General features: G+C 43.9%; 1 protein-coding gene across 1 annotated transcript in view; it reads left to right on the top strand.

The window, feature by feature from the left end:
• PKHD1 (PKHD1 ciliary IPT domain containing fibrocystin/polyductin) overlaps positions 1–14,908 on the top strand; it is a 515,144-nt gene that overhangs the window by 325,355 nt on the left and 174,881 nt on the right. Inside the window, exons 49-50 of the mRNA XM_075860893.1 lie at positions 11,762–11,827; positions 13,706–13,834. Of these exons, the coding sequence (XP_075717008.1) occupies positions 11,762–11,827; positions 13,706–13,834 (195 nt within the window). The remainder of the gene's footprint in view (positions 1–11,761; positions 11,828–13,705; positions 13,835–14,908) is intronic.

The following is a 14,908-nucleotide window of genomic DNA, read 5'->3' on the forward strand; positions in this document are numbered from 1 at the left end:
CTTTTCCACTGTAACTGGAGCTGCACAGCAGCCCCAGTTACAGGGGAAATAAGCCCTCTCATAGTGACGATTGTCACTAATAGTGCTGTGCTGGGTCTAGTAAGACCCAGCAGCAGTCTGTCAGTAACGGCACCCGGCGATCATGTGACCAGTCACATGATTACTGGGAGCAATAGAGACAGCAGCGCGGCAACTGCCTCTATTCCTATACACAGCGTTCATTGAGCGCTGTGTACAAGTGATCAGAGAAGACAGAAGCAGCGAAAGCTGCTTCTATCCTCTCCTCAGGGTCCCAGGCAGTCACTGACAGCCGGAGACCCGACATTCAGCTGCCCGATCGCACGAGCAGCAAGTTAAAACCCGAGCCGTGAAAAGTCTATGGCTCGGGTTTTAAGGACCCTGACCGCTGGCTGTAAAAACACAGCCAGCTGTCGGGAACCAGTTAAAAAAGGTTTAGATAATTTCCTAGAAAAAAAAAATATTAGCTCCTATGTGTAGAAATTTTTACCTTCCGTTTTCCCGTCCCTTGGTTGAACTTGATGGACATGTGTCTTTTTTCAGTCGTACTAACTATGTAACTATGTAACCCTATGGGACCCGGCCGAGGTAAGCGGAAGTGAGTGCTGGTGTCTCCTGAGTAGACTGGGGCCAGCGCTCGCAGACCCATTGCTACGGCCGTCAAGAGCTGAGTGAGGCTGACGGCCCGCGTCCATGGACATGACAGTATCCCCCCTCTTATGCCCCCTCCTCTTGGGACCAGAGCGAGAGAGAAAATTCTTCAGAAGGGTAGGAGCATTGAGGTTCTCCTCTGGCTCTCAGGACCTCTCTTCAGGACCAAACACCCTCCAATCCACCAAATAAAAGGTTCTTCCTCTTAGTCTCTTGTTATCCAAGATCTCCTTAAACTCAAAGGTGTCTGAAGGACCGCTGGAGGTAACTGCAGGGCTAGGAGTCTTGGTATAGCAGTTCAGGACTACCGGCTTCAGGAGGGAGACATTGAAGGAGTTGGGGATCTTGAGGGTAAGAGGCAGCCGAAGCTTGTAGGCAACAGGGTTGACCTGCTGTAGGATCTCGAAGGGTCCGAGGAACCTGGGAGCAAATTTGTATGATGGCACCCTCAGTCTTATATTCCTGAAGGACAGCCAGACCCTCGTGCCAGGGAGCAACTGAGGAGGTTCTCTTCTCCTCGTGTCCGCCTTCCGCTTCATGCCGTCGACCGCCAGCAGGATTGAGGATCGAGTCTGCTGCCAGATCTGCAGGAAGTCTCTTAAAGCGGAATCAGCTGCTGGTACCTCGGACATAACGGGCACCGGGGAGCTCAAACTGGAACCTGGTAAAGAACAGCGACCACCTGGCCTGACGAGGTGAGATTCTTGTGGTCCGTAAAAATCAGGATGGGATGAGCTGCGCCCTCTAGTAAATGTCTCCACTCCTCCAGGGCCAATTTGATGGCCAATAACTCCCGATCCCCAATCGAGTAGTAGAAGAGCTTAGAGAAATATCCACATACCATTGACTTGCCCTTGGAACCTCTCTGGAACAGGAGTGCACCAGCACCGACAGAGGAGGTGTCCACCTCCAAGGAGAACTGTCGAGAAACATCTGGATGATGGAGGATAGAGGCTGACATGAAGGCTCTCTTCAGGCTATTAAATGTCGACTCTGCATCAGGATTCCACACCTTGGCGTTCATGCCCTTCTTTGTGAGGTTAGAGATAGGAAATGTCAGTGAGGAGAAGTTTGGAATGAACTGTCTGTTAAAATTGGTTGAATCCCAGAAAGCGCTGTATGGCCCTTGAGGGCGTGGCCATTCCAGGACGGACTTTTACCTTTTCAGGATCCATCTTGAGACCTCAATTCGAGACAATGTAGCCCAGGAAGGGTAGTGCAACTCTCTCAAACACGCACTTCTCCAACTTGGATTACAGCCTGGTAGTGCATCTCTCTCAAACACGCACTTCTCCAACTTGGCATACAGGCGATTCTCCCTTAACCGCATCAAAACTTGGCAGACATGTCTTTGATGAGTCATAGGATCCGGAGAAAAAAATCAAGATGTCATCAAGATAGTCCACAACACAAACATAGGGGAGGTCACGGAAGATGTGATTAACAAACTCCTGGAAGACCGCAGGAGCATTACACAGGCCGAAGGGCATTACTAGGTTTCCATAGTGTCTGTCATGCAGTGTTAAATTTAGTCTTCCATTCGTCACCCCGGCGAATCCGGATTAGGTTGTAAGCCCCACGCAGGTCTAGTTTGGAAAAAATCTTGGCACCACGTATACGATCACACAGTTCAGAGATCAATGGCAATGGGTACTTCTTTTCACCGTGATCTGGTTGAGACTCCGGTAGTCGATACAAGGATGGAGGGAACCATCCTTTTTCTGGATGAAGAAGAACCCGTATGAAGCCCCTCTCCAAGTTCTCTTTAACATAGGCGGACATAGACAGAGTCTATGGCTGAAGACGTCCAAAAATGCAGTATAATGACCAGGCAATCTTGCCAATGACCAAGGCAGAGGAGGCTGAGCCGAATGAATCCGTGCCAGGCAACAGTTGAAACATTCAGGACCACACTAAAGAACCTCTCCAGAGTTCCAGTGCAGGACTGGGGCATATAGTCGGAGCCAAGGCAGGCCCAGCAGCTCGGGGTTAACGGCCTTGGACAAGACAAAGAACGAGAGAAGCTCGGAGTGGAGAGCTCCTACTCGGAGCCTCAGCGGCTTGGTTACAGCTACAACTGGGTCTGGCAGAGGTAGACCATTTACAGATGCAACCATCAACGGCCTCTCCAGAGGGGTAGTGGGTAATTGGAGATCCACCAGGTGTCTATGAATGAAATTAGTCGCAGAGCCAGAGTCCAGATACGCAGAGCCCTGATGAGTTTTTCCGCCGGACATTATGGTCACGGAAATGGACAATTTAGATGAAGGTCCTACTTTATCCAAGGTTGTCTCTCCTACCAACCCTAGGCTTTGGGGCTTTTGGGGACACATAGGCACAAGATAGCCTCCGAGGCCGCAATATAGACAGAGTCCCGAGGTGCGTCTGCGTTGTCTCTCCTGGTTAGATAGCTTAAACTGGTCCATCCTCACAGAGTACTTAGGAGGGTCGGCATCTGAGGACAGCAGGGGTCACTGCAAAGTAGGGACCGGACTAATGAGACCTCCCTTCCAACGAGCTTCTTGGAGCCGTTCTTGGATCCTTATATCAATCTGGGCGGCCAGAAGGATGAGGTCATCCCGGGTAGATGGTAGATCTCGAGCGGCAAGCTCGTCCTTAATCTTAGGAGACAGTCCTTGCCAGAATGTAGCCACCAGTGCCTCATTGCTCCACATCAGTTCTCCCGCCAGGGTGCGGAAGTGGATGGCGTCCTCGCCCACGGAGGTGTCTCTTTGGTGTAGGAGGCGGCTGCAGACGAGACTCGTCCAGGCTCCTCAAACACCGTGCAAAATGTCTGGAGGAACCCCTGGAAGTCACAGGTCTCTGGTCCTTGTCTCTCCCAGATAGAATTCGCCCATGCAAGGGCCCTGCCAGTAAGGAGAGAGTTGATGAAAGCGACCCTTGCGCCATCAGACGAAAATGCCCTTGCATACAGGCTGAAGTGGATCTGGCAATGGTTCAAAAATCCACGACAAGACCCTGCATCTCCATCATAGCGGTCAGGAAGTGGCAAAAAAAAAATCGGGGATCAACACTGCCGGGAGGTGTAGTCAGAGGATCAACACTGCCAGGAGGTGTAGTAGAAGGAACGTCAGCTTGCACCTCCTGCCGACGTGCGATAATGTTCAAGGCCTGGAGGAGTTGGTCCTGTCGAGATCGGAGGTCTAGCATATCCGTCCTGTCGAGATCGGAGTTCTAGCATATCCGTCCGCGACGGAGGTCTAGCATATTCTTGCGACGTCATCTTGGTCTTTGATTGACCAGCGGGGTCCATGGCCTGAGCGTACTGTCACGTTGGGTGCGTGGACCCACTGGGCCGTACCACCTTGACGGTAAGGCAGCTGGCCAACAGGACGCAGGTCACAGTCTATAGTTCATATAGTGTACCTGTGGCAGCTCGGACAGTAGCTAGACCGGCTCAGCTGGGACTAGGCAGCAGGCAGACGTCAGGCGTGGTGTAGCAGGACAGGTGTGGTATACAGCACAGCACGACTACAGCTCAGCACGGCACTTGACCAGGATAGCACGGGATACAGGTACAGGAACGGGGAACACTGGGAACTGGAAAACACTAGGAGACCATTTGCTTAGACAAAATTTGGGTACGACAACAACGCTCAGGCATGGGAGGAAGGGGCTGAGCCCTTCTTATAGTCCAGGGTGCTCATGGGCTAATTTTGACAGTAACTCAGGTACCGGCCGAGGTAAGCGGAAGTGAGCGCTGGCGTCTCCTGAGGAGGAGACTGGGGCCAGTGCACGCAGACCCATGGCTGCGGCCGTCAGGAGGGGAGTGAGCCTGACGGCCCGCGACCATGGACATGACACAGATCCACTCAGCTTACTATAGAGGCTGCAAGGTTGTCCCATTATAGTCAATGGCTGACCATACAGCCACCCAGAAAAGCCACTGAAGACGCTTGGATACACCTTCTGCCGCTTCATTCTAGCAATTGTCAGGGGTCACAGACCCCAACTAATTGGAGATTAGTGACATATACTTGCTTTGAGTTACCAAAATCCTGGAAAAATCCCTTAAACTAAGCGGATTTGCCTTTTAGGACTCTAGGAAAGTTGAGTGACAGCCCTGTGGGGGATAAAATCGTCATCATATGAGTTGTCACCAAAACGACTTATAATCATATGTTTCGTCTGAGACATGGATCCAGATTTACTAGTTGAAACACTCCTCTACTGTGAAGGTGTCCCGATAGGGAATCTCTAGATCTAGTGTGGAAGGTCGGTCCATCCTGAAAGGTGTCACCGCTCCCCTGGATTCCTTATTAATTAGGTGGAAGGTTATCCGGCACTGATTATTTAATAATGACATTCTCACCGGGCATATCATCATATGCTGCTCTCCGAGCAAAATGTAATTATCCGAAAGATTGAAGTCTTCATTATTTCCACTAATTTATTGAACTCTTAGAATTAATGAATCTTTAGTCTTTTTAAATGTGTTTGAGTACCATGGGAACCTGGGAAAAAAATACAGATCTTACCAAAAAGATTGATGAGGAATAAATGGGTCTTAAATTATGCAAAATATTGTCCCGGGACTGCTGAGCCGTGAAGAAGGTGATGGATACCAAAGTTTGACATCCGGCGGTGAAGACGTCAGTCATTTATTGTCAGAGAGGAATTTATTATTCGACTGATTTTAAGGAATTTAAAGGAGGAATTAAAAAATGCATGAACTGTATTATCTTAAAGGGGATGTTCAGTTTGGACAATTGTTTTTTGTCCCTCCTCGATGATAAGAAGATCACAGGGTATCCTGCTGCTGAAACCCATAGCAATCAGCTGTAATCTGGGATCATAAATGTTCAGTTTCCCTGCAGCGCCACCACAGGGGAAAAGAAGCATTACACAGTTTCCTTTGAAATCAATAGGCTGTCTGTGTAATGGACAGATGTGTCGGGTCCTCCAGAGGAAGAGCTATTCTTTGTAGCTGGTTTCCACTATGGCTAATAAAAGGAAGACCTGAATAGGAAACTCCCTAACATGTAACTCTCTAAAAAAAAAATAACATATATTTTTAATGAGTTATCCAAACCAGACAACCCTTTTTATTTTTGGTGTTTTTAAACAGTTATGTCCCCTTTAAGAAAATAAAAATCCCCAGTAAATCTAAATCCTTGTGTTGTCCTCTTCTGACAAATTGTTAAAAATTATTTTTTACCCATTTCTTAGCCCTCATGTACATGACCGTTGCACCGTTAAGGATCCTAGTGTCCGTACATGGGTCAATAATGCCTCCGAGTTGCTTTCGCAATCGTTCCGTATGTCCATGTATTACGGCCGAGTTCTTTCCGTGTGTCATCCATATTTCACGGTCTGCACCTATAAGATTGTCACGTGATCAGATTTCCCAGGCGGTTCCAAGCCTGTTATTTTTGTGGACCCGTAAACAAATGGCGGCACTGGTCTTTAAAAACGGACAGGAATAAGACATGTTCTATAATTTGTGGAACGTAACAACAGATCCGCAAAAAACACTTGATGTCTGCCTAGAAATGAAGGGGTTATTGTGCTACCTGCAAAAAATGCCTCCGAGTTGCATTCGCAAGCGTTCTGCATATTCGTATACTACATGTGTCATCCATATTTTGCGGTCCTGATTTACCAGGCGTTTCCAAGCAATACATTTGCAAAATTTGGACAGCACACGGGTGGCTTCCGTGTACCTGGACAGCAAACCCGGACCGTATAATGACTTGTCCTATATTTCTGCTGTCCGGATTTCCGGCCATGGGCCCATAGAAATAAATTGGTCCGCAATGTCTGAACAGTAGTGGTGACTGCGGACAGCCAGAATTGTATTATTTACGTCGTTTTATGGTTATGCAGGGGATCAGTCCAGAATTTTGGACCTATTTAGATTAATAGGATTTCATGATTTGTATAGTAAGTCACAACAGAGTATCCCCAGCTAAAGAACATATCAAATTTATACAAAATAAATAATTAGCAAATTTGAACCAATGAATTGTCCTCTATTAAGTTTTTTAGTACTCCATTCGTATCTAGGTGGCAACCAATATGGCCACCATTAAAGTTCCCAGGGGTTGTTGGCCCCTATGACCGTAATGGGGCTGCATTACTTGTCACCCAGCTGACAAAAGAGATTTTTTATTTTATTTTATAATTTGAGGAATAATTGTTTTTTAAAGGGGTTCTCCAATCTAGAAAACACATTTTCATACACCCTATTAGTAAATTCTGAGTTAATAGAGGGGGGTCCTCGGATTCAGTATCCTTATCTCTTTATCAGATTGGAGAGCGGTTATAAAGAGTGTCTTCCTCTCTGGAGGACCTGTCCTGTCCTGTATTATGCAAACAACACATTGATATGATTAGACACTGTGAAATGCTTAATTTCGCCTGTGGTGGCGCTGCTGGGAAACTGAACACTTACTGCCAGGTTTCTTCATAGATTACAGCTGATCGCTGGGGGTCGCAGCAGGGGGACACTGCGATCAGCTTACTATCAATGGACCCTTCTAACAAGTAGAGATTGTCTATACCGGAGAACCTCTTTAATTAATCAATTCTCCGAGTATATTATGACAAATCCTCCGCACCATTACACAATGATCATTATGTAATCTTGGGCCCGGCCTCTACAGCGAATCATTTATGATTTCAGAAACTCTTAGAATAATCTTATTTGACAGTCAAAGTGTTCTAAGATCTGGAGATTATTATATGGAGTCATGTCTTTGATGCTGATCACTATTTCTGGAGACATAAGAGTTTCAAAATCTATTAAAGAAAAGGACAGGGAGAACAGACGGCACAAATCATTTGCAGATGGCCGGGACGTTTGGTAAAATGATTTCAAGTGCAGACTTACTAAAGGGCTAGAGATAGTCTGATAATTATTTTACAGTCCATTGGACTAGGTCATAGCAATTTTTAAAGTGAATTTCCACAAATTATGGCTGCCTGTGGTCACCACTAGAGGGAGCATAATAGCTTACTGCATACTGTTATACATTTAATTTAAATAGAACCTTACACCTCTCCTGAGATGTCCGTTTTAGTAAATACTTAGATTCCCCATAAAATAACAATTCTGGAACTTTGAACTCTGTTTACCGTTCCTCTGTTATTCCTCCTAGGAATGTATGAATGCATTGATAACTGGGTTTTACCATTCTCCTTGTCAAAGGGGTGTTTCCCTGCACAGTCTCACTCTGTCAGCACTGATTGGACAGTGTCAGTCTGTGTAGGGACACACCCCCAACTAGTAACACCCAGTTGTCAATTTATACATACATTTCTAGGAGGAATACCAGAGGAACAGTAGAACACAAGGGTCTACGAAAAGATGCTTTGGAGAGCTAACAGGTCCTTTTTAAAGGGGAAGTCCAGGAAAAAATAATATTTTGATATGTCATAGATATATGTAAGAAGATCCTATTATTACAGTTGGTGATGGCGGACCACCACAAGTGAGAACCGGTTCTGTAGGACTTATAAAAGCCCTTTTGGACTGCTCTGAGTTTTCTGTTAATAGAAATGTAACACAACATTCATAGCACAGAGCCCTTATCATTCATGGGATTTTATAAGATTAGAAAAATCTGAATATTTGTCCAAGGTAGAGTGCCTGGTATTGCAGCCGTCTCATTCACTTCAGTTAGGTTGACCTGCAATACCACACATGCCCATGGAGAAAAGTGGCGCTGTTTCTGAAAGAAGAAGCAGATCCTTTTTCTGATGTCATACAACCCCTGTATCAGGAATCCCTGAGCAATCCCAATGGAGTTTGAGATATGTAAAGCCCTTTCATTCTGGAAATCAGTATCAGAACACTTTCCCATTAATCATGAGTATCGGAGTAGTAATGTAGTCCGCGGTGCCACTTAAGATTGGCCATAGTAAGTTGGAGAACATAACAAGCTCTCTAGTATTTATCAGGGAACCCTACAAGGGATTTTTGGACTTTTGCTGTGGAAAGCACACAGGCGGTGGCCTCCAAAGATGACAGCTAGAACAGGAGTGCCGAAGAATATTAAAGCTGAAGTTGGCAGCGTTGTGCCTGCCGCAGAGGTCATGTGACTGCATGGCACCCATAATGGCTAGTGTTGAAACATGATGGGTTGATTTTTATAGGCATCCCGGTACTTTCATTGGCATTTGCATTTAGACCAATTCAATTAATCTCAATAAAATGTACATGTTTAAAGGGGCATAAAGTGGGGTCCCCCTTTTGGTATTACCACTTACCAGAAGAACGGAGGTCCCCAGACCCTCACTTCATCAGGTGTAGCAACCAGATCCAGGTGCAGGATTAATAGAGAGGTGACCACGTCGAGCATGTTCTTTCCGTAGTTCTCATAGACTACCTCTCTATTGAGTCTAAGTTGTATGCCGGCTGCCTCGTCTGGCAGTATGGGGGTAAGGGGGATCCCCATTTCTGCAGTCCCAGTGGTGGGTACCCACTTATCCTGTGCATACGCCATACATTTCTGATATTGGAAAACACATTTAACCCCTTCCCACATTTACACGTACATGTATGACACGGGAAGAGTCCCTTTTATGCATCCTGATGTTCATGTATTTGACGTTGATAGTGCGGGTAGCCGGGTTCCCGTTGCAACGGTCTGGATTGGAGAAACCTCCGATCATGTCCGCTTAACCTCTTTAATGTAGCTATCAATAGAAACTGCGTCATTTAAGTGGTTTGACAGAGGGAGGGGGCTCCTTCAGTCACCCAACGGCGGCCCGCAAACGTGATCGTTGATGGATTGCCAAGGCAAAGGTCCCCAGGCGAGTCATGACTAACAGACTGCCTGTTGGTTCTTCACTGATAATGCTGGGAATATAAAAGCGTTATAGCAGAAGATCACATTGTAAAGTCCCCTAGTGGGAAAATTTGTTAAAGTGCACAGTAAAAAAATTTAAACCATTTTTTTCGATAATACATGGTTTTATTTTGTAACAATATAATAATATAAAATAAAATAAAATAAACAATACACATACATGGTATTGCCGTGATTGAAACAGGCCGAATAATAAGGTTAACACATTATTTGAACCACATTGTTATCACCGTAAAAAATAAGCCTACAAAAAAAAACAATGACGGAATTGCTTTTTTTTTTCATGTCCCCCAAAAAAGTCATAAAGGTTAATCAATAGGTTGCATTTTACCCAAAATTTTACCAATGAAAACGACATCTCGTCCCGTAATAAACAAGACTTCATATGGCGACATCACCTGAAAAATAAAAAAGTTTTGGCTCTTGAAATGCAGCAACATAAAAACGAATTATTTTTGTGTTTTTGCTGTGCAAAAGTAGTAAAACATAAAAACCTATACGTATTTGGTATCGCCGTAATCGTACCGACCCATAGAAGAAAGGTAACGTTATTTATGCCTCATGGTGAACAGCATCAATTTAAAACAATCCGTAAATATCTGAGTTTTTTTCTCAATCCCCCCAAAATTTTTTTTTAATAAAAGGTAGTAAATATATCATATGTACGCAAAATGGTGCCATTGAAAAATACAACTCGTTCTGCAAAAAAACAAGTCCCCATACGGCTATGTCACCAAAAAATGTTTACATTTAAGACCCTTGGAATGCGATGTTGATAAGGTCATAAGGGTTTTTTTTGTTTGTATTATGGGGATTTCATAGTTGTGTTACTTTTTATTTTTCAATTCCTATAAGCATTCTGTAGATTGATATAAAGGGGGGAATAGGAAGGAAAAAAGATGGAAATGGAATAAAAACATAATGGGATGAGAGAAAAAGGAAGGAGAAGGAATATAAAGGAATAAATAATGGAATATTAAAGGGGAAAGGAAATGGAATACAAAATATAAAAGGAAATTGAATGGAAAAATAATTTAGGGGAAGGGAGATGGAAGAAATAAATGAAAGGAATGAATAGCAAAAGAAAAGAAAATGATGTAAATAATAGAATGGAAATGGAAGGAAAAAAAGGTGAAGGAAAAATGAGACATTACGGGAGATAAGTACAGGAAAGGGAAGAGGATTAGAAAGGGCAAGGAAATGTTATTAGGAAGGAAGGAATTAAATGGAAAATAGAAATGGAATAGGGATTGGATGGAAATAGAATTAAAAAACATAATGAAAGATGCAAGAAAAAAATCTAAAAGTTATGGAAATGCTGTTAGTGAAGATAGGGCTGTCTATAGGAAGGCTCGTCATATAATGAGAGGCTCCAAGGACTACCAGAGTACCATGGGATCGTCCAATGAGCCAAGGCGCTGACACAATAATGGGCCTTAAAGAGGACCTGTCACTGTCATATAAGTTTTACTGATTAAGTGACCTGAATAGCACGGTCTCCTTGATTCCAGCGCTGTTTGTCTTATTTTCCTAACTCCTCCCCCCCCATTCTAAAGATATGGTCCACTGTTTTGTTGGCTCCCTGTATGCTATTATTGTTGTAGTTAGGCAATGGGGCGGAGCTAGCTTACCTACCTCTTATGTTGACCAATCAACACAAGGCAGCTTGAGGGTAGTTCACACACTGTTTGCTAGCTGAATTTTTTTTAGATAGGGAGCCAACTAAACAGTGGGCCATGTCTCCAGGGTGGGGGTGGTGGGGGTAAAAAAAAACCCAGCTGGAATCAGGGTAACAGCGCTATTCAGGTCAGATAACCAGTTCAACTTATATGACCCAGTGACAGGTCCTCTTTAAAGGTCCAGCAGAAGACAACCCCTTATGACTTTGCAGCTAATCACTTGACACTAGGATCTTCTCCTTATTGGATGATAACAAAAAACCTAGTAGATCTAATTGATTATATGTCATGTGCGTTCACTGATAACAACAAAGATTATAATGCAATAAATAGTGGACATGTACGTGTTCTGTAGAGATGAAGGGTGGACCCTCAAAATCATTTACTCTGACGGCCCTAAGGACCCGACTTAACGAGAACAAAGAGTCAAATTGTGCACCTCCCCCACCTAACAACAAAAAATGATCCTAACATGTATGAGAGCATAGTATAGATGAGAGCTATAGATGGGTCATATGTGGACGTTCATGACTCACCTGTCTCTTTGTGTTTTATTTATTATTCTATTTCCTGTTCCAGTTGCAGGTGAAGGACAAGTAAGAGTGAAGCTTACAGCAGAAGAGATAAGCATCCAGCCAACTCCTGGTGAGTACTTTTCTCTACCCTAGTAATAAACAAAACCCTGTACACAACCTACAAAAAAAAAATTGAAAACATTCTTTCAACCTCATTTAACCACTTCCCGACATTTGACGTATAGTTACGTCATAGCCAGGGAAGGGAAGTACGGAGCGAGATAACTCCGATCCTGGGTGTTTAACCACAAGCTGTTAGAAAGAGAGGGACGGCCCCCTCTGACAACCTATCGGACCCCCCTCGATGCGATCGTGGGGTATCAATGGTTGTCTTGGCAGCCTGGGGGCCTACCTTACCTAAAAAAAAATTTGTACATAAAAAAAATATTAAAAGATTAAAATAAACACCTTTTCTAATTTTTTCCCAAAGTAAAGATTTTTTTTTCCCGAATCGCAGTTTTTTTCATGACTTCACGCCCCCAAAAAAAAAATTTGAATAAAAAGTGATCAAAATTCTTATGTACCCCAAAATGGTTACAATAAAATCTACAGCTCGCTCCAAAGAAACAAGTCCTCACACCACTCAATCGACCAAAAAACAAAAAAGGTATAGATCGTAGAATATGGCGACAAAAATATATTTCTTTTTTTAACAATTTGTTTTTCCTTTGTAGTATTACATTAAAAAAAAAATCTAAATTTGGTATCGACGTAATCGTACAAAGCCGCAGAAAAAGTTAACATGTTGTTATAACAGCACATTGAACGCCGTAAAAATGAAACTTAAAAACATTGGAGGAATCTCAGTTTTTTTTACCCATTCCACCCACAAAGATATTTTTTCCAGTTTTCCTGTACATTTTATAGTAAAATAAATGCCATGAAAAAAACAACTTGTCCCGCAAAAATAAGCCCCCCTATGGCTATATGTTTAGAAAAATAAAAAGTAATGGCTTTTGGAAGGTGGGGAGGAAAAAACGAAAATTAAAAAATGAAAAATAACTGCGGCGGCGAGGGGTTAACACTATTTAATTTTTAAGTCCAATATTCAATATTCCAATTTTATTATATATCTTTATAATCGTCAAAGCTCGAATTTTCTGAGACTCCAAATTGATAGTTATCCCCTATTCACAGAATAGGTGATAATTATCTGATCGCTGGGGGCCCCACTGCTGGTGGGCCCCAACCAAACATGAGACCGGGGGTCCCGACCATTGGACAATGAATGGAGCGGTGATCGAGCATGCGCGCTGCTGCTCCATTCAAAGTCCATGGGAATGACGGAAACAGCCGAGTACAATGCTCAGCTGTTTCCGTCAGTCCCATAGACATTGAATGGAGCGGCACGCACATGCTTGATCGCCACTTCATTCAAGCTTCTCATCACTGCTGGGGTGCAGCAAGGAGGATCTTGGGCATCAGGACCCCCGTTCTCGCAATCGGTGGAGGTCCCATCTGTGGGGCTCCCTAGTTATCATACAAGTATCACCTAATGTATCCTTTGGAATGGTAATAATTGTTGATTCTGGAACAACCCCTTCAAATTAGAAATATCTAGCTACCTACTGCCACCACTCGGTGGAGCTTAGGAGCCTACTGGTTATTGTTTTTAGCTATTGAGTTCAATGTATGCAGTAAACTTCTTAACTCCCCCTAGTGGTGGCTACATATATCTTGAATTTCATCATTTACCTCTATCATTTGAGATCCAATCACTATAGGGATATATTTGGAAACATCCCATGTACGTTACAACTATATATTAATCAAGAAGGTCAAAATGTCATCAGAAACAAAGGAACATAGAAAGTTCTGCAGATGTTCTTAGAAAGTGTAAAATTGATTGAAGAACTTTGTAACTAAAATACAATTAGTAGTGGAATCTGTTATAATGTGAACATAGTCAGACACAGATGGGTCACGTTCATCATTCCTTATCCCACAGCATCAAGTCCCCTGCCGCATCCCGTCCTCAGGTGGTCTTCTCCAGAGTCTTGGGCAGGGGTTGGCGAGGGCTGGGGAGGACACGGCTCTACCATACCACAGGCAGGAGAAGATGTTATCATCCTACCCAGTAAGTACAGAAGTCTACAAGAAGCAATGTCTGATAACTCCGCTGTCTCTATATTATGACTAGGAGTCGTCTTACTGTGGGCGTCCAGCTCGCTGTTAATTTATAAGCCACCCAGTCTCTGCTGTGATTCATCTGTAATGCGTTATCTCTCACATATGTAGGACACTTGGAAATGAGCAATAAATTTGGGGGATATGAATCATATCTGTAAAGCAGTTGGCAAATCACCGCAAATCCCTCCCGGCTCTGGAGGAATTAAAGTTAAATAACAAAAAAAGTTTTATCTGATCAGTTACTTTTCATGATCTCAGAAAATGGGCAATACCATCGTTTCCAAGGGCAAGGTACACTAAAGATCTCAAAACTGTGCCAATGACTCACTATATGTGATGTTAGTCCTGGAAACTACAGAGCCTTGCAAAAGTATTCACCCCCTTGTTGTTTTTCCTGCTTTGTTGCATTACAACTTTGAGTTAAAAAGTATTTTTGGGAGGTTTGTACCATTGCATTGACACATCATGTCTACCAGTTTGAAGGTGCAGAATATGTTTTACTGTGACACAAACAATAATCAAGACAAAAAAAAAGAGAACTTTGATATGTAAAATTATTCAGACCCCTGAAATTGAACCCCTTGACGACACCCAACGTACTAGTACCATGTTGTCGTTAAGGTACGTTGTGTTGCTGATGCGGGTCCAGAAGCTGAGCCTGCACCATCGCTAGCGGGGGTCGGGTATATATTACAGCTGACACCCTGCTGCAAGGCCTGGACCGGAGCTTGCCTCCGTTCCGGCCGATTAACCCCTTAGATGCATCGCTCAAAAGCGAGCGCTGCATCTATGGTGCTTCCTAGCAGATCGGAACCTCGCAATGCAATCGCGGGGTTCCGATTACTGTTCTGGCAGACCGGAGGCCTAACAATGGCCTCCTGTCTTCCAAGTACGGAAGCCTGTTAGGTCCTGCCTGGTGACGGGGCCTAAATGGCTTCCGGACGCAAAAGGAAGATGGCTCAGGAGCTGAGCCTACGAAATCAGCCGTGGGTGTCAGCTGACACCGTGCTGTAACAACAGA

Source organism: Rhinoderma darwinii, chromosome 4 (assembly GCF_050947455.1).
Source record: "Rhinoderma darwinii isolate aRhiDar2 chromosome 4, aRhiDar2.hap1, whole genome shotgun sequence".
Taxonomy (NCBI): Eukaryota; Metazoa; Chordata; class Amphibia; order Anura; family Rhinodermatidae; genus Rhinoderma; species Rhinoderma darwinii.